The sequence below is a fragment of the Pogoniulus pusillus genome, chromosome 39, assembly GCF_015220805.1.
Source record: "Pogoniulus pusillus isolate bPogPus1 chromosome 39, bPogPus1.pri, whole genome shotgun sequence".
Classification (NCBI taxonomy): Eukaryota; Metazoa; Chordata; class Aves; order Piciformes; family Lybiidae; genus Pogoniulus; species Pogoniulus pusillus.
Window position 1 is genome coordinate 2,330,902 of NC_087302.1, and position 25,723 is coordinate 2,356,624.

The 25,723-nt window shown below is 53.7% G+C and overlaps 1 protein-coding gene across 5 annotated transcripts in view; it reads left to right on the plus strand.

Annotated features, from left to right (window-relative positions):
• FOXP4 (forkhead box P4) overlaps positions 1 to 18,947 on the plus strand; it is a 96,065-nt gene extending 77,118 nt beyond the window's left edge. For 3 of the 5 annotated variants that reach the window (XM_064173636.1, XM_064173640.1, XM_064173638.1), the window contains 11 exons: positions 516 to 720; positions 987 to 1,091; positions 3,515 to 3,602; positions 6,368 to 6,457; positions 7,483 to 7,684; positions 8,548 to 8,624; positions 9,060 to 9,161; positions 16,278 to 16,399; positions 16,508 to 16,574; positions 17,094 to 17,260; positions 17,483 to 18,947. In XM_064173636.1, coding sequence (XP_064029706.1) covers positions 516 to 720; positions 987 to 1,091; positions 3,515 to 3,602; positions 6,368 to 6,457; positions 7,483 to 7,684; positions 8,548 to 8,624; positions 9,060 to 9,161; positions 16,278 to 16,399; positions 16,508 to 16,574; positions 17,094 to 17,260; positions 17,483 to 17,627 — 1,370 coding nt within the window. In that variant the 3' untranslated portion in view covers positions 17,628 to 18,947. The remainder of the gene's footprint in view (positions 1 to 515; positions 721 to 986; positions 1,092 to 3,514; positions 3,603 to 6,367; positions 6,458 to 7,482; positions 7,685 to 8,547; positions 8,625 to 9,059; positions 9,162 to 16,277; positions 16,400 to 16,507; positions 16,575 to 17,093; positions 17,261 to 17,482) is intronic. The other 2 variants (XM_064173639.1, XM_064173641.1) reach the window with 1 other exon arrangement.
• Positions 18,948 to 25,723: the final 6,776 nt, after the last annotated feature.

The following is a 25,723-nucleotide window of genomic DNA, read 5'->3' on the forward strand; positions in this document are numbered from 1 at the left end:
GCAGGGGTCTGCTTCTCTCCAGAGGGCCTCTGCAGGGCTGTGGGTGGCTTGTTTTGGGCTTCCAAAAGGGGCCGTGCAGCCTCTGCTCCCCAGCCACCAGCACAGAGGGCTGTGCCCAGCTTTGGGTGGTGATTTCCCCACCTTTTTCCACCCCAAAGCGATTCCATGAGTCTGTGGTTTCCTGGTGCCCAGCCCAGGCTGAGCTGCCTAAGCTCTGGGGGGGGGGGGGGGGGGGGGGGGGGGGCTGAGCTGCTCTGGCTGGGTGCAAGGAGTGAGCCCATGGGGTGCTGAGCCAGGCACCTTCCCTGGGGGTCTTCAAGAAAAGACTGGATGAGGCACTTAGTGCCATGGTCTGGTTGACTGGCTAGGGCTGGGTGCTAGGTTGGACTGGATGAGCTTGGAGGTCTCTTCCAACCTGCTTGATTCTATGATTGTATGATTCTATGGTGCGTGGGCACCAGTGGGTGCTGCTCCTTCTCCCTGCTGACTGTTGGTGCTTTCTCCCGGTGCCATAGCTGTGTGCCCCTCAGACCTCCAGCAGCTCTGGAAGGAGGTCACAGCTGCCCAGCCTGTTGAGGACAGCATTAAGCAAGAAGGTCTCGACCTCACCACCAACACCTCCAACTCTACCTCGTTTTCGGCCGCCAAGGTCTCGCCTCCCATTTCCCATCACCCTCTGCCCAATGGACAGAGCTCCATGCACACGCCGAGAAGGGACAGGTAGAGCTGCCTCAGGGCCTGGCCCTCTGTGCTTTTACCCCTGGAGAGGTGGAAGGGGCCAGGATCCATCACCTATGGAGCTGGCAGCAGGGTTGGGAGGGATGGAGGGTTTCTGCCTACAAGTCCTGTCACTGTTTTGCTGTGCTTGTGGAGGACTGGGAGCCATCACCACGGGTGATCATCCCCTCCTGTGGGTCCTCGAGGGCTGGGAACGCTGCAGCCTCACGGCTGTCCCATCTGACACAGTCCCTTTCCATCTTCTGCAGCTCTTCCCACGAAGAGACCCCCAGCTCCCACCCACTCTATGGCCACGGAGAATGCAAGTGGCCTGGCTGCGAAACCCTCTGTGAGGACTTGGGACAGTTTGTCAAGTAAGTGCTCCCCTTTTTGGGGGGCAGAGTTCTCCCAGAGCTGGCCAAAGCCTGCACTCCTGGGCCAGCACAGCATGGGGTTGGTGGAGGGGGAGACCCCAGCAATGGGTCTGGACACCCTAAAGTTTGTCTGCCCAGAGCTGAGGAAGGAGAAAACACCCCAGGGATTGGCGTGGAGGAGAGGAGACCCAGTGGAGCGGGCAGGAGCGGGCAGGAGCGGGCAGCAGGAGAGGGGAGTTGGCTGCTCCCCTGCTGGGGGGCGAGGGGGAAGCAGATGGCAGCGCGGCAGCCGCTGACACTGCTTGTGGGCTCCGGCGCTGACTGATTAACTCCGCTGTCGAGGAGCCCTCTGCTAGCGTCAGGGTCAAACAAATTGTTTTCACGCTTCGTCAGAGGTTTACTTAATTAGTTCATTTGCAATTAGATCTCTTTGTAGCCAGGATTTTTAGCAAAGACATCAGAAGGAACTGACGGGCTCGCTTGCTTGCTTGCTCCTTCCCTCCTCCCCCACCCCCCCCCCCCCAGCTCAACCTCTCCGGCTGTCTGCTCGGCACAGCGGCCGAGCCTCACCAGCCTGTGCTTTGCTCTCCACCAGTGACGCCTTGGGCGGGGGGGAGGGGGCTAGAAACTCATCCTCATCCCCTGCCGTGGCTGGTTCCACTGGGAGCATCCCTCGGCCCACACTGTCCTCCTGCTTCCCTGGAAATGAGCTGGCCAGAGGTGTTGCATAGGAGGATGAGGAGGTGTGAAGGCAGCCTGGGAAAGTGTTGTCTGGTGAGGACTGAGTCAGGCTCCTGCATCCTCCTTCCTCTGTCTCTGACTCATGGGATGACCTTAGATAAGGCATTTCCTTCAGCCTCCGTGGGCATGTTTACATGGCACATGCCCACGGAGCAGATGAGCAAGCTGGAGCTGGAGATGGCAGGGGATGGCCAGGGCTAGGTTGCAGTGCCAGGAGAGAGAGCCTTGCTGTGCCAGCCAGGTCCCTGACCCCCTAAGCATACCTGGTGCCTGCAGGAGTGAGCTTCCCAAGGGACAGACTAGAGAAGGGCTGTCCCTTCTCTGCCAGCATGAGTGTCAAGGTGCAGGACCAGCAGATTGGGAACTCCCAGCTCCCAAAGGCTGAGTCCAGCTGCAGCCTCCTTGCTTTGGGTCTGAGCACCGGTGTGGAGCTGCCTCTGAGCATCACCTCCATGAAGGAGCTTGGAAGGCTTCAGTGTTGGGGTGGGAAGGGGCAGTTTGTCCTTGGAGCAGTGGTTTCTAAGCCTGGGAGGGTCGGTGGGAGGTGTCTCCTCTCCTGCTTAGCACAGCCTAGGCTCTCAAAAGCATCTTCCCTGGAGAACCAGCCATGCCCTCAGTCTGCTGTGTGGGGAGAGGATCAGCCAGCCAGGTCCAGCTGCAGGCCTGCAGATCGAGGCTGAGACAGGGCTGGGGTTTGCTCACACACAGCCTTGGCAGCTGCTCCCAGTTACCTAACTTGTTTTTGCAAGTTGGGGCTGGAAGGCTCTCACAAACAGCTGGGTGAGACTTCTGCCGCCTTCCGCAGCACAACGTCTCCTAAATTGCCTCAGCAGAAATGTCTCAGTCATTGTGCCATGGCCCTGGGACACCCAGCACTGGATGCCACCGGTTGGGATGCCCCTGGGGTATCCCTGGTACAGTTTGCCCTGATGCCCAGCATCCCCCCTCAACCTTTCTCAGTCCTGCAGTGAAGACCTCCCTGGATTTGCACCCACCCCAGCAAGGATATGGCCCAGACATGTGATGCCTTTGAAGCCAAGTGGGTCCCCAGGTTGCCACTTAGGTTGCCACTTTCCTAGGGACACCCACAAAGCAATGCTGAGTTGTGCCTGGCTCTGCCACAAGTGGTATCCCTGTCTCAGTGGCTGCTTGTTTCTGCTGCCTGAGATGGTAGAGGACCAAAAGTCCTTGTGCTTTATGAACACAAAATGCCTTAGTAACATAGGAGGTGAAAGCAGTGGGAGGAGGAGCATCCTGGAAATGTCACCTTCTGCCTTCAGGGATGCCCTTGGAGGTTGGAAGTGAACCTTCATAATGCCACCTTTGTCCTGGAAACCTGCTCCTCAGGTCCTCCTGGGCTCCTCCTGCCAGCAACCTTCTCAATGACTTTCCATCAATCAGTGACTGCTCCTCAACACTTGTGGGAGACAACACAGCTCATCTGCACCTGCCCCACAGCCTGGATTTGGGGAGAAGGCACAGCCCTGGTTACTTGGCCACCTTCATGCCTCAGTTTCCCTCCTGCTTTGAGCAGGAGTGCCAGAGCATCCCTGATGGGCATCCTTGGGCAGTGCTGTGCTAGAGGGGGTTGGCAGGTCAGGGCTGATCCTAGGTATGGTCCCAGTGGAGGAGCCACGTTTAGGGCACATCCAAACATAACTCCTCCCTGTTCTCCTCCCCAGACACCTCAACACAGAACATGCACTTGATGACCGAAGCACGGCCCAGTGTCGAGTCCAGATGCAAGTGGTACAGCAGCTGGAAATACAGGTGGGTTCTGCCCTGCCTTTGAAGGACCCAAGTTTCAAAAGCCATCTCCAAAAGTCATCCCCTTTCCAATTCTGCACTCCACATCCTGGCTGCTCTCTGCAGGAGGTGGGTAGTGAAGTTTGGGAGCCTAGGGAGAGAAGCAGCCACCTCAGGGGCCCACTTCAATCATCCTTTCCCAAAGTGTTGGCCCTGGGTTGCATCCTGGTGGAGATCAAGACCTGGAGGACCCTCTGATGCCATCATCCCTGCATGATTAAGATGAGGCTGGAGGAAGGCACAAACCATCTCCTGGCCAAAGTGTGCCTGTGGGTACAAGGAGATGGCACCAACCTGGAAGGCACAGGCTGTCTGAGAGGGCAACACAAGCTATGTCCTGGCTCTCATGCCCAGTCATGCTGCCCCAGCAAGAGCCCTCAAGGCTGCTGGGCACTGTGGAAATGAGGCCACTTATTTTGGTGACTGAACATGGTCTTTGGAGCCCAGCTTTGGGGGTGCTATTTTTGGAATGCCAGTTCTTTAAATAGTGCCTTTGCCAAGCCTCTCAGACTGCCCGATGTGTCCTGAGTGATTTGGAGAAGAGAGAGAGAAAAATGGGAGGAATGGGACAGAGGGTTTTAATCTGGGGACTTGAAAGAGGTCAAAGAGAAAAGTGAGGCCCTCTGTCAGAAGATCTGAGCCTCACCATGTCACGACAGTACTTGGCTGCCCAGCTCTTCATATAGGGGCTGGCAGGAGCTCAGAACAGTTTGTGCCCATCACTCTGCGTGGCAGCAGGCATCATACCTAAAGAGGGCTGCAGGAGAGCTGGGGAGGAACTCTGACAAAGGATTGTAGTGAGGGGGTGAGGGGCAGTGGCTTCGAGCTGGCAGAGGGGAGATTGAGACTGAAGATGAGGAAGAAATTGTTGAGAGTGAGGGTGGGGAGGCACTGGCACAGGTTGCCCAGGGAGGTTGTGGCTGCCCCCTCCCTGGTTATGTTCAAGGCCAGGCTGGATGAGACCTTGAGCAACCTGTGCTGGTGGAAGGTGTCTCTGCCCGTGGCAGGAGGGTTGGCACTGGGTGATCTTTTTAAGGTCCCTTCCAACCCAACCCATTCTATGATCACAGGGGGGTGCCAGCCCCAGGGCAGGGAGCAATCAGCCATGGAAGCCTTGGAAACCTCCACCTGCATTCCAGTAATGGAGGCTGCAGGCTGGGGAGGGACTCAGCTAAACCTTCCCGGGTGGGGAAGCTGCAAAGCGAAGCTCTGCGATCTCATCCTGCTCCCCAGCCCCTCGCTGAAGCCAGAGGTTGAAAGCAATTACTGGGACTTAAAGAGGGGAGTAAAAGGAAGGAGGGGAGGAGGTGGGGGGGGGGGTTAGGAAAACCGAAGCTGAAAAGCGAGCAGAAAGCTGGGAGAGCAGAGAGGAGAACCTGCCACCGCAGCTACCAATTATAAAGTTTTCAGCGCGGAGCTCCTGCTGTGCCAGCGCAGAGTGTCTGCATCACGAGGGGAGACCTGTCAGCTCTAATGAGCACCACGACAGCACGAAGGCATCCGAGCTGCTCCAAACTTGCCGCAAACTCCGCTCTGCCTCCTGCCTTTCTTTAACTCCTTCCTCGCCCGGCTCCCGGCTCCAGCCACCTAGCCCAGGGAGGGCGCTTGGCTGGCAGGGAGCTGGCAGCAGGCAGGGAGGTGGCTGAGCCCCAAGCTTGAGGGGTGGCAGAGGAAAGGGAAGGTGACGGGGAGAGAGCAGGTGTCAGATCCCATCGCCTCCACCCAGCTCAAAATCTCCCCTGGTGCCACAGTGAATATTTCACCCTGCCGTGCACTGCGGGGAGCGAGCAGGCGGCAGGGCACAATTAGAGCGATGCTGCGTGGCCTGGACAGAGGGATGGGTGCATGGACAGAGGGATGGGTGCATGGACAGAAGGGTGAGAGTATGGACAGAGGGATGGGTGCATGGACAGAAGGGTGAGAGGATGGACAGAGGGGTGGGAGGATGGACAGAAGGATGAGAGGATGGACAGAGGGGTGGATGGGTGGACAGAGGGATGAGAGGGTGGACAGAGGGATAGGAGAATGGACAGAGGGATAGGAGGATGGACAGAAGGGTGGGAGGATGGACAGAGGGATGGGTGGGTGGGCAGACGGGTAGGAGGATGGACAGAGGGGTGGGAGGATGGACAGAGGGATGGATGAGTGGACAGAGGGATGAGAGGATGGACAGAGGGATGGGTGGGTGGACAGAGGGATGGGTGGATAGACAGAAGGATGAGAGGATGGACAGAGGGATAGGAGGATGGATGGATGGATGGATGGATGGATGGATGGACGGACGGACGGACGGATGGACAGACAGACAAGGAGCTGCTGGTGAGCAGCACAGGATGGAGAAGAGTGAAGGACATGAGGATGGCTGCCACCAGAATCACAGAATCCACCAGGTTGGAAGAGACCCAGGAAGGAGAGCAAGGGCTGGGGCAGGTGGCCAGGGCAGGGCCATGCAGTTGGATGACAGCCTGAGGGAGCAAGGAGTGACTCCGCCTGGCCATGGATTTGTCATCTGCCTGCACATTGGTTGCTGGAGCAGCAGCAGCAGCCCCCATGGCCCTCTGTGATGGGCCCTGTAGTCCCACTGGGGCTCTCAGGAAGTGGCTGCTGCAGGGGGGTGGGTGCTGGAGTATGCTGCCTGTCCAGAGGCAGGACTGGGGGCTCCAGGGACACCTCGGCTGTGACTGTCAGCGCTGCCTGACCATGCCCCTTCTGCTTCTTGCCTCGCACAGCTAGCAAAGGAGAGCGAGCGTCTGCAAGCCATGATGGCTCATCTTCACATGAGACCTTCAGAGCCAAAGCCTTTCAGCCAGCCTGTAAGCGTGCGTGTCCCTCCTGCCCTTCTACACCCCCACAGCCATCCCCTCTCCCCTGCCTTTGCCCTCCCTGCCCTCTGCATGGTCACCGTGCCCCTGGGTGGATAAGCTCTCCTGCGTGGGCATTCTCTAACCATGCTGCAGCACTCACAGCCTGGTGCTGGTGCAAGGCATCAGGCAGGAGTGAAACGCAGCCTGCCTCAGCGTGTTGAGCTGCTCCACCAGCTCAGGCATGTAGTGGATGCATCCCATTTGGTGGGTGCATCCTCTTCTGTGCTTGCATCCCCATCCCGTGGCTGCCTCCTGTCCTGCAACTGGATCTCTGTCCCGTGGTTGCATCTCTACCCTGTGGTTGCATTCTTTCCTGCAGCTGCATCCCATTCCCATGGTAGTGATTGCATCCTCATCCCATGGTTGCAGTCCTATCCCATGGGAGAATTCCTATTCCATGGCTGCAGCCGTTCCTGCAGCTGCATCCCCATCCCATGCTTGCATCCCGTCCTGCAGTTGCATCCCATCCCTTGATTGCACCCCCATTCCATAGTTGCATCCTGTTCTGCAGTTGCAGTCCCACCCCTTGGTTGCATCCCCCCCCCTTGATTGCACCCCCATGCCATGATTGCATTCCTATGCCATGGTTGCATCCCATCCCTTGGTTGCACCCCCATGCCATGATTGCATTCCTATGCCATGGTTGCATCCCATCCCTTGGTTGCACCCCCATGCCATGATTGCATTCCTATGATATGGTTGTATCCCATCCCTTGGTTGCACCCCCATGCCATGCTTGCATCCCATCCCGTGGTTGCACCCCTGTGCCGTGGTTGCATTCCCATGCCATGGTTGCATCCTGCCCTGCAGTAGCATCCCACCCCTGCACACCAGCCCACCCTTTGCCATCCAAGCCCCTTTGCTGCCCGCTTCACGGCGCAGCCCCGCCAAGGCGCCGGTGTGCCAGGGGCTCTCCCATCTCCTGCCACTCCCCACACCGGTGCCCAACCTCTCGCCCTCCTTTCTGCCTGTCCATGCAGCTGAACCTGGTCTCCAGTGCCACCCTCTCCAAGAGCACTTCCGACACGTTCCCCGACGGTTTACCTCATCCCCCCACCTCGGCCACGGCGCCCATCACCCCCCTGCGGCAGGGGCCCTCCGTCATCAGCTCTTCCACTTTACACAACGTGGGGCCCATCCGCAGGAGAAACTCGGAGAAGTTCTGCACCCCAATCTCTTCAGGTGAGCTTCAGGAGTGAGGAGAGCTCAGCATCCTTCACCCCAAATGGGTGCCCAGGGCCCAGAGTGGCTCACAGGATGTCAGGGGTTGGAAGGGACCCGAAGAGATCATCCAGTCCAACCTCCCTGCCACAGCAGGACCACACAATCCAGCTCAGGGCACACAGCAACACATCCAGACAGGCCTGGAAAGGCTCCACACAAGGAGACTCCACAACCTCTCTGGGCAGCCTGTGCCAGGGCTCTGGGAGCCTTCCAGGCAAGAAGTTCCCCTTGTGCTGAGCTGCAACCTCCTGTGCTGCAGCTTCCATCCATTGCTGCTTGTCCTGTCCCAGGGAGCAGTGTGTCCCCTCCTGCTGACCCCCAGCCCTCAAATATTGATAAGCATTTATTAGATCCCCTCTCAGTCTTCTCCTCTCCAGACTAAGCAGCCCCAGGTCCCTCAGCCTCTCCTCACCAGGCAGTGCTCCACTCCCCTCCTCATCCTCATAGCCCTTCCCTGGACCTTCTCCAGCAGTTCCTGTCCCTCTTCAACTGGGGAGCCCAAAACTGAAGGCAGTGCTCATGATGAGGTCTCAGCAGGGCAGAGTAGAGGGAGAGGAGAACCTCCCTTGATCTGCTGGGCACACTCTGCTCAATGCCCCCCAGGATCCCACTGCCCTTGGCCTCAAGAAGGGCACTGAGCTGCAACCTCCTGTGCTGCAGCTTCCATCCATTGCTCCTTGTCCTATCCTAGGGAGCAAGTGAGCAGAGCCTGTTCCCCCCACTCCTCCTGACCCCCAGCCCTCAGAGAGTTATAGACATTGATTCAATCCCCTCTCAGTCTAAGCAGCCTCCCCCTCTGCCCCTGCCTGTGCCCCCTGCAGAGCTTGCACAGAACCATGAGTTCTACAAGAACGCCGACGTGCGACCGCCCTTCACGTACGCCTCGCTCATCCGCCAGGTGAGTGCCTCCTCACACCTGCTCCTGGGGGGCACCCGGGCCAAAGCTACCCTCTCCCCCCACCTTCTCACTCCCCTCCATGCCTCCTGAACCTCCATTCCGGCCTCTCGTGCCTCACTGCATGGTGGGCATCAAACTGCATCGGTTTGGGAGGGACCCCCTCAAAGGTCATCTTGTCCAATCCTCCTCTGCAGGCAGCAGGGACACCTCCAACTAGAGCAAAATGCTCAGGGTCCCATCAGGTTGACTTTGAATGTCTCCAAGGATGGGGCCTCAACCACATCTCTGGTCAGCCCGGTGCAGTATTTCACCACTCTTACTGTGAAGAACTTCCTCCTTATGTCCAGCCATTGCCCCTCATCCTATTGCAGCACACCCTTCTGAACAGTCCAGACCACCACAAGTGACACTCTTGTCCCCTCTCTGGTTTCTCAGGCCATCCTGGAGACCCCCGACAGGCAGCTAACGTTGAACGAGATCTATAACTGGTTCACGCGGATGTTTGCCTACTTCCGGAGGAACACAGCTACCTGGAAGGTGAGGACAGCCCTGCTTGGTGCCTTGGGGCTCACCCCATCCCACCTAGAAACACCTCATCCCACTTGGGGCTCACACCATCCCACCTAGGAACACCCCATCCCACTTGGGGCTTACACCATCCCGCCTAGGAACACCCCATCCCACTTGGGGCTCACACCATCCCATCTAGGAACACCTCATCCCACTTGGGGCTCACACCATCCCACCTAGGAACACCCCATCCCACTTGGGGCTCACCACATCCCACCTAGAAACACCTCATCCCACTTGGGGCTCACACCATCCCACCTAGGAACACCCCATCCCACTCAGGAGAACCCCCATTGCACTTGGTGCTCATCCCATCCCACCCAGGAACAGCTCATCCCATTTGGGGCTCACCCCATCTCACTCAGGAGAACCCCATCCCACTTGAGGCTCATCTCATCCTACCCAGGAACATGCCATCCCACCTAGGAACACCCCGTCCCATTTGGGGCTTGTGCCATCCCTCCTGGGGTTCACCCCATCCCACTCAGGAACATGCTATCCCACCTAGGAACACTCCATCCCTCTTGGGGCTCATCCCATCCCACCCAGGAACACTCCATCCCACTTGGGGCTCATCCTATCCCACCCAGGAACACTCCATCCCACTCAGGAGCATGCTATCCCACCTAGAAACACCCTATCCCATTTGAGGCTCACCCCATCTCACCCAGGAACAGCCCATGCCACCTGGGGCTCAGCCCATGCCACCTGGGGCTCAGCCCATGCCACCTGGGGCTCAGCCCATCCCACCTGGGGCTCAACCCATCCTAACTGGGGCTCAACCCATCCTAACTGGGGCTCAGACCATCCCACCTGGGGCTCAGCCCATCCCAACTGGGGCTCAGCCCATCCCAGCTGGAGCTGCCAGCTGCAGGAGCTGCTGTAGTTCATTGTCCAGCTTCGAGATGATGCAGGAAAGGATTTTCTGGAGAAATCCTTCACCCTTTTCCCCTTCCCAAAATGCATCCTCTGAGCTCTGGGGACACAATTGGCCGTGCAGTAGGATATGGTGCTGGAGAAACCTGAGGTGCTCTGTGGTGCTGGGGCTGGAGCAGAGCCAGGAGAAGGGCAGAGAAAAGAGTGAGGCACTCAGAAGAGCAAATAAGGTTAATGATAACCTGGGGGCTGGTGGCACATTGTGAGGCTGTGAGACAGTGGTGGCCAAGGATGCTGCTGCTGCTGCTGCTCCGTGGGGGCTAGAAGGGGAGTGGTGGTGGCTTGGGGTGGGTGGGGAGGACACCATCAGCTCTGCTGCAAGATACACCCCCGCAGATGGGTGCCTGTGCCAGTCAGCTCCTCCCAGCACAGGGCTGCTTGGGCAAATGTTGGAAGTTTTGGGGTATCAAAATGCTGCCTGCCAGGGGGCTGGGCTGAGGGGTGTGGATTTTGGGGCAGTGCTGTGGGTGCTGAGGCTGCTCCCCCCTTGGTTGTTTAGGAATTGGGAAGTCAGAGGAGCTGAGGTGGTTGTGAGGAGCAGTTGCTGCCCCAGGAATGATTTATTTCTTGTTTCCTACTGTGTGCCTTTGCTTGAGACACAGCTTCAGGGAGGAGTGAAGTGGCAGGGGAAAGGTGACACTGACAAACCCTGAGACACTTTAAAAAGCCCCAAAAAAGAGGAGCATTTTCAAAGGGTTAAGGGGAACTGAGTTGTTCTGGAGCCCAGGGCCCCCGTGTGTGCTGCTGCAGATCTGGAGTTCACTGCTTTGCTTGGCCACAGCAAACTTCGGGTGAATAAGGAGCAGGTTGGCTCCAAAGTTCTCCAGGTGGCACCCAGCCCATCCCAAGCATCCCCTCAGGCTGGTGACAGAGAGAGGGAAGAGGACAGGAATGATCGGAGGTGCTTGAGCCATACCTTAGGAGCTGGCCATGGCCCTGCGACAGTCTGGAGTGCCCCTGATGGCATCCAGCAGCACTGCAAGCTGGCAGCAGCGCTGGGATCAGCGCTGGCAGCAGTGCTGCCACCCTCGCTGCCCTGCCCAGGTCCGTGGGGACAGGCTCAGGTGTGGAGGAAGGATGGGGAGCGCTGGGCTGGGGAGCACGGCGTGGCCATTGCTGATTCCAGGACTTGGGAGGCCTCATCCCTGGAGACATTCAAGGTCAAACTTGGTGTGAGCAACCTGCTCTAGCTGGAGGTGTCCCTGCTGAGTGCAGGGAGGTTGGACAAGGTGACCTCGGAGGGTCCCTTCCAACCCAATGCAGTCTGTGACTCTGTGACTGTCTCACTGGGGTCCTCCAGGGCAGCCCTTTCCCTGCTGCGTGCCTCAGTTTCCCAGTCTGAGGAATGAGATCATGGCAGATGAAAATGCCTTTTTCCTGCCTATTTCCTAGCTGAAAGGAACAAAGATTTTGATTTTTTTTTGTTTTCTCAGTGTGTGGATCCCACCCCCCAACCCCCCCCTTCCAACTTACCCAGAGGCAAAGTTGATGTCCCAGAGGGACATCCCCACAGCCCTTCTGCTTCCAGTGTTGCTGCTCTTTATTTTTGCCTCTTCCACCACCAAAAGGGATTCAAAAGAGTTGCAGAGGAGAGGGATGATTCCCATCACAACTTGTGGTGCCCAAGGCCAGAGGGGGATGCACAGGAAAAAATACTGTGGGTCCCTCCTTGGAAAAATCACAGCTCCTGCAGCAGCTTCTCCATCCTCTCCTGCTGTAGCTTACCCCTGGCATGGGGCAGGGGTGCTAAGGTGAGGTTACCCCAGACCCATGGTGGGGCAGAGCCATGGTGTGGTGTGTGTGTGGGGGGCGTGAGAAGATCCCCAGCACAGCACAGGGAGTGAGGCTGGGGGTGTAAAGCAAACATCATTAGAAAAGACAAAGATGAGCAGCAAACAGAGCAGCCAAGTCTGGCACTGAACAAACACTGCTCAAATACAAAAGCCACTTCAGGATGAGGCAGGGACACTCCCCCTCTGACACCAGGCAGGAGGATCCCCATGTTGGGGGGGCTCACCTGGCACCTCCTCCATGCCCTGGGGCCAGCACCCTGCCTGAGCCCCAGCATTGGGAAGGAGGCATCCCAGGCTCCAGTGCAGCAGAGTCGCATCCTGCCCACTGCCAGGATTGATCTTCTCTCCACTGCTGCCTTTGCAAACACATTGTCTGGAGCAGGGGGTGTCACGGGGGGGCCGTGGGCACTGCTGGGCTGGGGCTATGTCTCCATGGCAGGAAAGGTTTCAGCTTTGCCACGCTTCTTGCCTTTAATCAGGGCTTTGTTTGGATGAGGAGTCCCCTGCGTGCACAGGAAGGAGGAAGGGGAGCGCAGGGCAGGATCCGGCCCTGGCGAGGGGAGGAATTCCTGTGTTTGCTTGCCAGGGGACAGGGGTTCAAGGGCAGCAGCAGGACCCAGCCCCAGCTGCACTTCAGACCCCCGGGTGTGGGCAGGGATCTGGGTATTCAGAGATGGTGCAAGGACAGAGCAGGGGACAGGGGCTTGCCCTGCTCCCTCCTGGCCCAGGAGCACAGCAGTGTCCGGAGGCCCCTGAATTTCCAGCTCTCTGGAATGTCTGCATGGCACTGAGCACAGCCAGACCCCTCTTCTCTGAGTGATGCCAGCACAAAGTTTGAGGATTAAGGAAGCTTCAGTTGCTGGGGCAGGGCATGTCCCAGATGGAGAATACCCCTTTGGGTACGAGCAATGATGGCATTGGGTTGGCACCCTGGGACCTGGCTCTGCACCCACCAGGCGTCACCCAAGGAGCCAGGCTGGCTGCTGACCAGTGGAGTTTGTGTTGGGAAGCAGCTTGAGTTGGAAGGGACCTGAAGAACCATCCAGTTCCACCCCCTGCCATGGGTAGGGACTCCTCCCAGTAGCCCAGGTTGCTCAAGGCCTCATCCAACCTGGTCTTGAACTGGTGCAGCCTGTAGTTTCTTCCCTAAAAAACATCTAACAGCACCACCTGTGCCTTAATCTCCTTCCCAGGAACCAGCTCCTTGGACCTAGGGAGCTCCCTTCTCCTTTGGGGCACAGTGGGAGGAACCAGAACCTGCCCATCCCTGCTGCTTGTCACTGCCCAAGCTGGCTGTCACAGGGGCCATCTTGGCAGTGCCAGGAGAGATGGCATAGCCAGGGATGCTAGGGTGGGCAGAGGATGGATGGAGGGATGGAAGGAACAGGTTGCCAAGGGAAGTAGTTGAGGCCCCATTCTTGAAGATGCTCAAAGCAAGGCTCAACAAGGGTCTGGGCAGCCTGATCTAGTGGAGGATGTCCCTGCTGACTGGGAGGGGTTGGACTGGATGAGCTTTGAAAGTCCCTTCCAACTCAAACCATTCTGGGATGGATGGATGGACAGAAGGACGGTTGAAAGGATGGATGAATGGATGGAAAGAAGGTTGGAAGGATGGAAGAAAGGTCAGAGGGATGAAAGCATGAAAGGTCAGAAGGATGGATGGATGGATGGATGGATGGATGGATGGATGGATGGATGGATGGATGGAAGATCAGAAGAATGGATGGACAGATGGATTCATGGAAGGAAGCATGGATGGATGGATGGACAGAAGGAAGGTTGAATGGATGGATGAACTGATGGAAAGAAGGTTGGAAGGATGGAAGAAAGGTCAGAAGGATGGAAGGATGAAAGGTCAGAAGGGTGAGTGGATGGATGGATGGATGGATGGATGGATAGAAGAAAGATCAAAAGGATGGATGAATGGATAGAAGGAAGGAAGGTCAGAATGATAGATGGAAAGAAGGTTGGAAGGATGGAAGGAAGGTCAGAAGGATGGAAGGAGGAAAGATCAGAAGGATGAGTGGATGGATGGATGGATGGATGGATGGATGGATGGATGGATGGTCAGAAGGATGGATGAATGGATGGAAGGAAGATCAGAAGGATGGAAGGAATGAAGGTCGGAAGGATGAAAGGTCAGGTGGATGGATAGGTGAATGGATGGAAGGAAGGTTGAAAGGATGGATGGGTGGAAAGAAGGTTGGAAGGATGGAAGGATGAAAGGTCAGAAGGACAGATGGATGGTCAGAAGGACAGACAAATAGGTGGATGGAAGGACAGAAGAAAGTACAGGAGCTCCTCTTTGGTTTTTGCCCTTACATTAGAAAGCCAAAGGAGCGATGTGATGAGTTTGAGGGCTCTGTACCACTCCCCAGTGCAGGGCAAGGTGGGGAGGGGGTGGGGGTCCAAGTCCTTGTGTCTCCTTTTGCCTTGTTGTCTTGGCCAGCTCCTTTGTTTATCCAGCCCCCGTTCGACCTTTTCAATTGCCGCTAATGTTTTAGCGTAACGAATTAGTCTCTCATCACGAATCAGGGCTGGAAATAAATAAATAAATATATATATATGTATGTATAAAAAAAGAAAAAAAACCTCTGAGGCCAACTTCCTGAAATTGGGGTCATTCTCATTTGCAAGGCAGAGAATCTGAGAACCTTAATGCAAGGAAATTTATTCAAAGGCAGAGCCCCGGCGTGATTAGGCCCTTTGTAATTATAGCTCGGAGAGATTCCACTCCAGCCTCCTGCCTCCCTCATGGATTAGCAAGTGAGTCGGAAAAATACACAGGATTTAATTAGAGGCAAATTAAAATTGGTAATGAAATAGGGGCAGTAGCAAATGGCAGGGAGTTGGAAGGGGAAAAGGGAGCTGGTATCTCTCGGGGCTGCGCTGTCTGCCTACGTGTGTGTCTCTTTATTTTACATTTAGAAATGTAAAGATGGGAGACATAAAGAAGAAAGGGAGGGAAAGGACCAAAAAATAACCAAAGGGAGGGTAGGGGGGGGGGAGGAAGAAAAAAAAAAGAAGGGAGAAGATCAGCTGCTTTGCCAAGCAGCACCCAGTGAGCCGCAGCCAAGAGGGTGGCTCTGCTCCTGGGTCCGTGCTGGTGGTACTTGTCCTACGCTGTCCTCGTCTTGCTGGGCATCTGGCCAAGGGCCATGAGGCAGGGCTGTGTCCCACAAGTGGTGTGGGGGCTCGGCCCCTAAACCCTCTGGTGGCTGGTGGGGTTGGGTGAGTGTTTTATCAGAGTCATGGAATCATGGAATTGGGGAATTATGGGATTGTAGACTCGTAGAATCATAGAACTATGGGATCAGAATCATGGAATTGTAGAACCATAGAATTGTAGAACTATGGGATCAGAATCATGGAATTGTAGAACCATAGAATTGTAGAACTATAGAATCATAGAACTGTGGAATCAGAACCATGGAATTGTAGAATCATAGAATTGTAGAACTGTAGAATCATAGAACTGTAGAATCAGAATCATGGAATTGTAGAATCATAGAATTATGGAATCATGGAATCAGGATCATAGAATCAAGAAATTGTAGAATCACAGAATCATAGAAATATGGAATCAGAATCATAGAATTATGGAATCATGGAATTGTAGAATCATAGAATCATGGAATCATGGACTCAGAATTGTAGAACCATAGAATCATGGAATCAGGATCATGGAATCATGGAATTGTAGAATCACAAAATCATAGAAATATGGAATTGTAGAATCATGGAACTGTAGAATCATGGAATTATGGAATCATGGAATTGTAGAATCATAGAATCATGGAATATGAATCATGGAGTTGTAGAATCATGGGATTATGAAAGTGAGAATCATAGAATCATGGAAATATGAAATCAGAATCATGGAATTGTAGAATCACAGAATTATGGAATCATGGAATCATGGACTCATAGAAGTGTAGAACCATCGAATCATGGAATCGGGATCATGGAATGATGGAATTGTAGAATCACAGAATCATAGAAATATGGAATCAGAATCATAGAATAATGGAATCATGGAATTGTAGACTCATAGAACTGTAGAACTATAGAATCATGGAATCTGAATCATGGAATTGTGGAGTCATTGAATCATGGAATTGTAGAATCATAGAACCATAGAATCATGGAATCAGAATCACAGGATCATGGAATCCTAGAATCAAACAGGCTTTGTGGAGTGTTTGGCTGTGGACAAACCAACCGTGAATCAGCACAGCCCAGAGCCTTGGGGTGAAGAGGGAGGAGGAGGAGGAGGAGGATGGGGAGGAAGAAGAGGGGTCTAGGCAGTGAGGCAAGGGCCATGGCATTGAGTCTGCCCCTGCTGTGCCCACAGAACGCCGTCCGCCACAACCTGAGCCTGCACAAGTGCTTTGTGCGCGTGGAGAACGTCAAGGGAGCCGTCTGGACCGTCGACGAGCACGAGTACCAAAAGAGAAGGCCACCAAAGATGACAGGGTAGGTGCCCCTTTGCCTGGGTAAGCCACACTCACACCCACCTCTGCTGCCAAACCCCCTGCCCCTGGCACTCAGCTGAGCGTTGCTCTGCTTTCTCTCCTTCTGCAGGAGTCCGACCTTAGTCAAAAACATGATTTCAGGACTCGGCTATGGAGCACTTAATGCAAGTTACCAGGTAAGGACCCAGCCCCATCCCTGGCAGAGATGCTGGGGTGCTGACCCTTCCCTGCTCCACAGGCCAGGTTTTCCACCGTAGAATCATGGAATGGTTAAGGTTGGAAGGGAGCTCAAAGCTCAGCCGGTTCCAAACCCCCTGCCATAAGCAGGGACACCTCCCACTAGAACAGGTTGCTCAAGGCTTCATCCAACCTGGTCCTGAACACCTCCAGGGAGGTTGTGGAGCACAGAAGCACCCAATGTGATCTTTGATCACATTGGGTGCTTCTGTGCTCCACAACCTCCCTGGGAAACCTGTGCCTGGGTCTCACCACCCTCAACCTGTGCCAGTCTCTCACCACCCTCCCTTCTTCCTCACATCCACTTTCAATCTCCCCTCTGCCACTTCAAACCCCTTTCTCCTCGTCCTGTCATTCCAAGCCCTTGTCAATCGTCCCCAGCCTTCCTGTAGGCCTCCTTCAGATCATAGTGGCCTGGCATCCTCCATGCCTCAAGCCACTGCTGCTTTCTGTTGCAGGCTGCACTGGCAGAGAGCAGCTTCCCACTGCTCAACAGTCCCACCATGATCAACACCAGCTCGGCCAGCGGCATGCTGCACGTGGGCCACGACGACGTCAGCAGCACCGTGGAGCAGGTCAACAGCAACGGCAGCAACAGCCCACGCCTGTCCCCTCAGCAGTACAGGTCAGCCTGGCTGGGCAGAGGGCATGAGGGGTGGTGGGGATGGTGCTGGTGGGTGTTGCTGGGCTGCTGGAGGGTTTGGAGCTAAGGGATAGTGGCACGACGGGCACTGGGAGCTGCTCGTCGCCTCCCACGGCTGGGTTAGGGGAGAGTTGGGCCAAGAGCTTGGTGGGGTTGTGGCTATCAGAATCGGCTCCCTGAGGCTGAAGGCTTCCCTCCCCACAGCCACCCAGTGCACGTGAAGGAGGAACCAGCCGAGGCAGAGGACGACAGCAGACCTGTCTCACTGATGGCCACCACCAACCAGAATGTGACGATCCCCGACGACAGGGATCTGGAGGAGGAGCTGCCAGTGGAAGACTTGTCCTAAGGACCCCTTCCTCCTCCCTACCGAGGGGCAAACCCTTCCAACCCTCCCAGACGGAGACCAAGCAACGGCTCCCACCTCCCCAAGGTGACCTTCAGCGTTAACCTGTTTCTTAAAGGCACTTCCACAAAGCAAAAGGGTTTCTTTGACGCGACAACCTGCTGCTGACGGCACCTCCCTCACGCTCCCCACTGCCCTGCGCTGCAGCCCCGGTGACCTACCGACCCTTGCCGCGGGCCCCCTCCCGTGGCACCAGAAGCAAAAAACCCAAGAGCTGGACTTTGCCTCTCCTCCTCCCTTGGTTAGTGACTGGTGAACGAGGATGGTAGGTTGCTCCTGTCCGAAATGGTCCCCTCCTTCCTTCCTTCCTTGTGCGCAACAGGCACAGGGAAGGTGCTTCTGCCCCCTCCTGCCCTGCGGCGCTCTGCCACTCCACGATGCTCAAGCCTCTGCCAGTGATCACCCTGGGGAGGGAAGGCGATGGCAGGAACCTGCTGTTGTCTCTCTGTCCCCCAGTGGGTTTTGCACTAGGAGGGATCGTGGACCCTGCCCACGGGCTGCCTCCACCCAGCTCTGGGGGAAGAAACAGCAGAAACGGAGGCGAGTCCTCTGCCGTGGTCTGGATGTTGGGCTGGGGAAGGGCGAGGACCAGCGTGTCGGTGGGGCTGTGTCCCCTTTGCCTTGTCACCTCTGGCAGGTGGTTAAACTGCCCAGCAAGCAGAACACCCACCCTGGATTGGCTGCCCTCCCCAGGCCCCCCCCCAGTCCCTGCTGGTGGGGGTGTTGGTGGCACCCAGCAGTGGTGACCATCCCTGGCCGACCACCACTGCCAGGAACGAGGACACCTCTCCCCGCCTCCTTCTCAACGTCAGCTGCAGCAGGGACACCTCTCCCAGCCTGTGTGTGGAAGGCTGGTGGCCCAATAACAACTTCGAGGAACAGCTCCTAGTCCTCTTCATGCCCCTTTCCTCCTCCAGAGCCGGGGCAGGGTCTCCAAGGATGGGCAATGGCGTGGAGAGGAGGCAGCATCCATCACCACGGAGCACCTGCAGAGGAGTGGGCAGAGCCTGGTGGTGGCCACCCTGCTGGTAGCTGAGCTGACCTTGATGACAGCCTGTGGTGGCCATGGCTGGTGAGCCTGAGCCTGCTGCCGCCAGGGCTCCTGCTTTCATCTTTTTCTTTTTGTTACCCTTTTGTGTGCATCGGGGTGGGAAGATACCAAAAGCTGTCTAGAGCCAGCAGGGCCGTAGCTGAGGTGACCAGATGGTCTTCATGCCAAAAAATAAGAGAATTATCAATAATAACGAGAACAAGACAACCAAACACCCCTCTTCTCCCTGCTCTTTCTTTCTGTGGTGGTCATGTGGGTACCCAGCGCCAGGCTCCTCCTGCCAGCAGCTGCGGCCTCCCCAGTGCCCTGTGCTGGCCTTGGGGACCTGTCCCCAGCATGGTCAGGCTGGCACTGGCTGTCCTGGCACGCAGCAGGGTCTTGGGGGATTTGCTATGATGGATGTGAAGCTGCTCTGGGTTTTGAGCCCAGCTCTGGGCTGTCTCAAAGGGACCCTGAGGCTGCTTCATTTTCCTCTGTCCCTGGTACCCTGGGTTGAGATGTGGGTGGTGGGGGCTGTGTCATTGCCCCAGCGCACAGTCCCCAGCCCTGCGTTTGGGTCCTGGCACCGGCACCCCAGGAGCCACCTTTTGGATTGAAAATGTAACATGCAGCCGTGGGGCGTGGGAGGGTGGGAAGAGTGTTCTTGTTTGCCCCCGGGCATCACCTTGGTGACATCCTCAAGGGGCTCTGGTCCCCGGGACTTCATGTGCCTCAGGTCATCCTTCTGGTTGCCTGTTGCATTCTTGGTAGCCACGTGGCTGCAGAGATAGAGGGGTGGGGTGTCCCTGCTCCCCCCTCCCACCCCAGGCAGCCACCAGTGGGGCTGAATGGAAACTCCTCCTTTCACCCCAGCACTATCATGGGGTAGCAGCCACCATGTGTGTGTGGGGGGGGGGGGGGCACAGCCCAGTGGGGCTCTTAAGGGGGTTCACCAGCATTCCCCGTGGCTGGTGTTGCAGAGGAGCCTTTTCTGCCCCCCTGCCCCCCAGCAAATCCTGCCAAGCCGCAGCCGCGGTGGCCGCGGTGCTGCTCAGCCAGCCCAGCCCGGGCAGCCCTCGCTAGGTGTCTCCACTCGACCCAAGATTTTCCCCAGCGCCGCTGCCGAAACGTCCCAGAGCGGAGCTTTGCCAGCCCTGGCATCGCCTTCCACCCTCTCCCAGCTCGTCCCCATCACCGCCAGCCCCCACCCAGCCTCTGCTGGACACCAAAGACCCTGACCAGGCGGGGGGGAGCGGGGGGGCCATGAACCAAACCGCATCTCTTGAGGTGTGCGTCCAGCCTCATCCCCTCTGTACCTCCAAAGCAGCCGCGGGTTTTTCCTCTCTTTACTTTGTACTCCTTTTTACTTTCTTAATTCCTTTTTTCCCCCTGAAAATGTTTATTGCTTTTTTCTTTTCCTTTTTTTTTATTTTTTCATTTCCTCTTTTTCTTATTTTCTCCTTTTTTATTTCCCTTTCCCTTTTCACCCACTTTTTATTTTCCAATTTTCTTCTTTCCTTTCCTGCTTTTTTTCTTTTCTTCTTTATTTTCTTTATTTTCTCTTTTTTTCTTCTTTTCCTTAATTTTTTTTCTCTCCTTTTTTCTTACTTTTTCCTCTCTTTTCTTGTTTTTTTCTTGTCTTCTTTTTCTTTTCTTATTTTTTCTTGTTTTTTCTTGTTTTTCTTTTCCTTTTTTTATTTTTTCTTTTCCTCTTTTTTTTATTTTCTCCTTTTTTATTTCCCTTTCCCTTTTCACCCACTTTTTATTTTCCAATTTTCTTCTTTCCTTTCCTGCTTTTTTCTTTTCTTCTTTTTTTCTTTATTTTCTCTTTTTTCTTCTTTTCCTTAATTTTTTTCTCTCCTTTTTTCTTACTTTTTCCTCTCTTTTCTTGTTTTTTCTTGTCTTCTTTTTCTTTTTTTATTTTTTCTTGTTTTTCTTTTCTTGTTTTTTTCTTTTCTTGTTTTGTTCTTTACTTTTTATCTTTTTTTTTCTTTTCTTGCTTTTTCTGTTCTTTTTTTCCCCTTTTTTTTCTTTTCATGCTTTTTATTTTCTTATTTTTCTTTTCTTATTTTTCTTTTCTTGTTTTCTCTTTTCTTGTTTTTCTTGTCTTATTTTTCTTTTCTTATTTTTTCTTTTCTTGTTTTTCTTTTGTTTTCCTTTTTTTTTCTCTTCATGCTTTTTCCTTTCTTATTTTTCTTTTCTTGTTTTTTATTTTCTTACTTTTTCTTTTCTAACTTTTTCTTTTCTTATTTTTTCTTTTCCTGTTTTTTCTTTTCTTATTTTTATTTTCTTATTTTTTATTTTCTTTTTCATTTCTTACTTTTTCTTTTCTTATTTTTTCTTTTCCTGTTTTTTTCTTTTTTTACTTGTTTTTTCTTTTCTTTATTTTCTTGCCTTTTTTTTCTCTTTTTTTCTTCTCCTTTTCATCTTTTTCTGTCTTCTTTCCTTTTGTTTGTTTTTTTTTTCTTTCCTTTACTCCTATTTATGTCCTCTTTTTTTGGTCATTTTTTTCCTTCCCCCTTTTTTTGTTTGGTGTTGTTTGCTTTTTCCCTCTCTTTTTTTTTCCTATTTTTTTTTCCCCTTTAGATTTTTGTTCAAAACAAGTTTACAGCTGCCACAGGTGGGTGTTGCTGGGGGGAGGCTGCTGCCATGCATTGCTGCTTTACTTGTCCAAAGGATGAACAAGCTGCATGTCGGGGTGCAGCCCCCAGCCCCCCCTCCACTGCTGCTTGGCCACGGCTCGCTCTCAGCAGGTGACCTCCTGCCTGCAGCCAGGCTTCGGGATTTGGGCTTTGCATCTCCATAGTGAGGGGCAGATGTGCCCCTTGGGGCAGTGCCAGCCCCCGGTGTCACCTATCGGTGCTGCTGCAGTGTGTCTGGGACACCCTCGTGCTCCTGGGGAGGGAACAACCTGGGCTTGTACTGGGCACAGCCTGGCTTTGTACTGGTCTGGTTTGTCCTTCCCATGGAAGGAGAAGTTTGGCAACCATCAGGGCTTGTGCCGTGGCCGCTCAGTAGCTCGCACGGGTGCAGGGAGGGCTGCCAGCAGCTGCTCAGCTCCCACCAACTGCTGGGGGTGCTCTGGACCCTTCCCCACAGCCATGGGGCTGTGAGCTCTGCATGGGGGTCAGACTCCTTCACCGTTCTGGGGGGATGTTCAGTAGCTGCTCCCCACCTTCTTTCCCCCCGGGGCCTTTCTCCTCGTCTTCCTTGTGCTCTTCCAGTTTAATTTCGCAGCAGCTCTGCACTCCCCTTGGTTTCTGCATAAGGTGCAGCAAAACCCAGGGATGGGGTCCCAGGGCCTCAGGGTGGTCCAGGCATGAGCACACCCAGCACAGGGAATACCCTTCCCACACCCCCAGCATCCATTGCCCTTCCTGCTCAGGGTGGGATTTCTTCTTTTTAAAGCTTCTCCAGAGGTACAGACACCCCCAAAACGCCTCCTGGGGCTAGGGTGAGCTGTTTGCTTCCAAATCCCAGTGGGTCCAACCAAAATACCCTTTCACCATCACCCCTTCAGACCCCCACGAGGACCATCGGGCATCTTTGCCTCCGCACCTGTAACAGGTCTTCAGCTGCCGTCCTGGCTCCGAAGAGCACCCAATATATAGAGAGATATATATTAGAGAGAGAGAAAGAAATATCTCAATATAAAGGAGGGGGTTTGTCTTCTTTAAACCACATGCACAGGTTTGGAAAGCCCTCAGGTGATGCCCTTTGCCCAGCCCTCACTGACACAGGAATCAGGGTGGGTGATTTCATGGCAGATGTGCCCACTTTGGTACTCAGGGGTACATTTAATTCATTCTCTTATCCCCCTCTCCAGCCACCTCTGCAGGGTCTCATCCGAACTCATGTCCCCTCCTAACCTCACCCACCCCTCTCACCCCTCTGGTTTATTATCTTTGGGTTGGTTTTGGGGGGGTGAAAGGGGCAAAATTCCACATGTCTTACCTCAAACACACCCTGGTGGTGGGGAGGGGAGAGAAGGAAGGATCCAGGACCAGACACAGCATGGGGCAGGATTCTGTGTCTGTATCTATCGAGGCAGAGAGCTTCTGGGTTGAAGCTACCAACACCAATTGCTCTTTGGGCTTGGCTTGGGGATTTTTTGCCTGGATTTTTTTTTTCAGTGTGGTTTGTTTCCAGTTTCTTCCCACCCTGGGGGGGGGTTCTGTGAGGGGAGGCTGTGGGCACCTCTGCCAGGTAAAGGCATTTTTCTCTTCTCTCTCACATGAAGGAATTAGTCCATTTTCGATCTTCTCCTCCTTTTTTTCCCTCCTTTTTTCTTTTTTTCCTTTTTTCTTTTTCTTTTTTTCCTTTTCTCTCCTTTTTTCTTCCTTCTTCCTTCTTTCTTTTCTTTTTCCCTCTTTTTTCTTTTTTCTTATCTCCTTTTTCTTTTTTCTCTTTTCTTTTTTGTTTTTCTCTTTTTCCTTTTACCTTTTTTCTTTTTTCTTATCTCCTTTTTTTTCTTTTCTCTTTTTCTTTTTCTCTTTTTTCTTATCTTTTTCTTATCTCTTTTTTCTCTTTTTTCCTTGTATCTTTTTTCTTTCTTTTTTTTTTTTTTTTTTTTTTATTTTCTTTTTTTTCTTTTCTCTTTTTTCTTTTCTCTTTTTCTCTTTTCTTTTTTCTTTTTCTTTTTTCTTTTATTTTCTCATTTTGTTTTCTTTTTTCTTTTCTCTTTTCTCTTTTCTCTTTTTTCTTTTTTCTTTTTTCTTTTTTCTTTTTTCTTTTTTCTTTTTTCTTTTTTCTTTTTTCTTTTTTCTTTTTTCTTTTTTTTTCTTTTTTCTTTTTTCTTTTCTCTTTTTTCTTTTTTCTTTTTTCTTTTCTCTCTTTTCTTTTTTATTTTCTTTTTTCTTTATCTCTTTTCTCTTTTCTCTTTTTTTTTCTTTTTTTTCTTCTCCCTTGTTCCTTCTTTCTTCTTTCATTTATTTTTTTTCTCTTATTCTTCTTTTTTTATTCTTTTTTTCTATTTTTTCTCCCCCCCCCCACCCTGTTTTTTTTCTTTTGTTTCTTTTTTCCCCCCTCAATAACCAGCATGGGTAGAGCCAGTGGGATCAGAAACCAAGACTCAAAGGGAAGGGATACTGCTAGCACTGGGGAGCTGCTGGGGAGGCCGTTTGAAGGCAAAGGGGAAGCAGCAGCTGAACCTGCATTAAACCAAAGGGTTGCTTTGCTTTGTTTACACACCTTGGCCAGCCTAAGAGGAAGGATCTCCTCGGATCTAGGTTTTTGTCCTGGAAGCATTGGGGAAAGCAGGGACAGGCCAGAGCCAGGGCCTTGGGAACCTTCCACCGCCCATGACGGCTCTTGGGGGACCCCAGCTGGGTGCCCAGCCTGAGGGGCATCCCCATCCTCGAGGAACTACCGAGCCCTGCCATGACTTTCCCCCCCCCCCCCCCCCTTTTTGATTTTCCTCATCCATCCTCTTTGGCGCTGGGTAGGAAGGTGATGCTGGGGAGGTGGGACCAGGTGCAGGGTCGGGGGGCTGCAGGAGGGTGGAGGGGAAGGGAGGATGTGTATAGAGTGACCCTTTCTCTCCCACCACGGCTGTGTCCCTCGTGCTGTATAAAGGAACTAGCATTGCTGTGTATTTGTACTCCGAAGCTCCGTGTGTCTGCGTTGGCAGACGGTAAACCCCTGTACAGTAGGTCTAGCTGCATGTGAGAATCTGTATGGACAATGGCATTATAAAATGCAATAAAAGAAATTACCTATCCTGCTGCCCTGCTGCCTGCTTTCTTCAGGGGATTCACAGGATCACAGTGTCCCAGTATCACCAAGGTTGGAAGAGACCTCACAGATCATCAAGTCCAACCCTTTAGCACAGAGCTCAAGGCCAGACCATGGCACCAAGTGCCACGTCCAGTCCTGCCTTGAACAGCTCCAGGGACGGCGACTCCACCACCTCCCCGGGCAGCCCATTCCAGTGGCCAATGACTCTCTCAGGGAAGAACTTTCTCCTCACCTCCAGCCTAAATTTCCCCTGGCTGTGTCCTCTCGTTCTGGTGCTGGCCACCTGAGAGAAGAGAGCAACCTCCTCCTGGCCACAACCTCCCCTCAGGTAGCTGTAAACAGCAATAAGGTCTCCCCTGAGCCTCCTCTTCTCCAGGCTAACCAATCCCAGCTCCCTGGGATTCAAGGCAGGGACCGTCAGAGCCTCCTGGAATTGGTTTGCTTGGAGAAGGCCTCTAAGAGCATCAGTTCCAAACACTGACCCAGCACCACCTCGGATGGTAAACCCTGGCCACAGCTTCCTTCAACACCTCCAGGGATGGGGACTCCACCACCTCCCTGGGCAGCCTGTTCCAAACCCTGACCACTCCTCCAACAAAGAAATTTTTCCTCACCTCCAACCTAACCCCCACCCTGGCACAATTTCAGGTCATCTCCTCTCCTCCTATCGCTTGCTCCTAGGGAGAAGAGACCAGCTCCAACCTTGCTGCAGCCTCCTTTCAGGGAGCTGCAGAGAGCAATGAGGTCTGTCCTCAGCCTCTTCTCCAAAACAACCTCAGTTCCTTCTGCCCCTCCCCAGCCCTGTTCTCCAGACCCTTCTCCAGCTTTGTTGCCCTTCTCTGGACCTGCTCTCACTCCTCAATGTCCTTCTTGGAGTGAGGTGCCCAAAACTGGACCCAGAACTCAGGGTGTAGCCTCACCAGTACCCAGTACAGGGGCACAATCACTTTCATAGTCCTGTTGGCCACACCATCACTGATCCAGACCAGGATGCTGGTGGCCTCCCTGGTCACTCCTAGCTCATGTTCAGCCACCAGCAACCAGCATCCCCAGGACTTTTCTTGCTGAGCAGTTTCCAGCCCCTCTGCTCCAAGCCTGGAGCCTTCATGGGGTTGTTGTGACCCAAGTGCAGGACTCAGCACTTGGCTTTGTTAAACCTCATAGAACTGACCTCAGGCCATCAATCCAGCCTGGCCAGATCTCTTTGCAGAGCCTTCCTACCTTCATCATAGAGTTGGTTCAGTTGGAAAAGCCCTCTGAGATCTTGAATCTG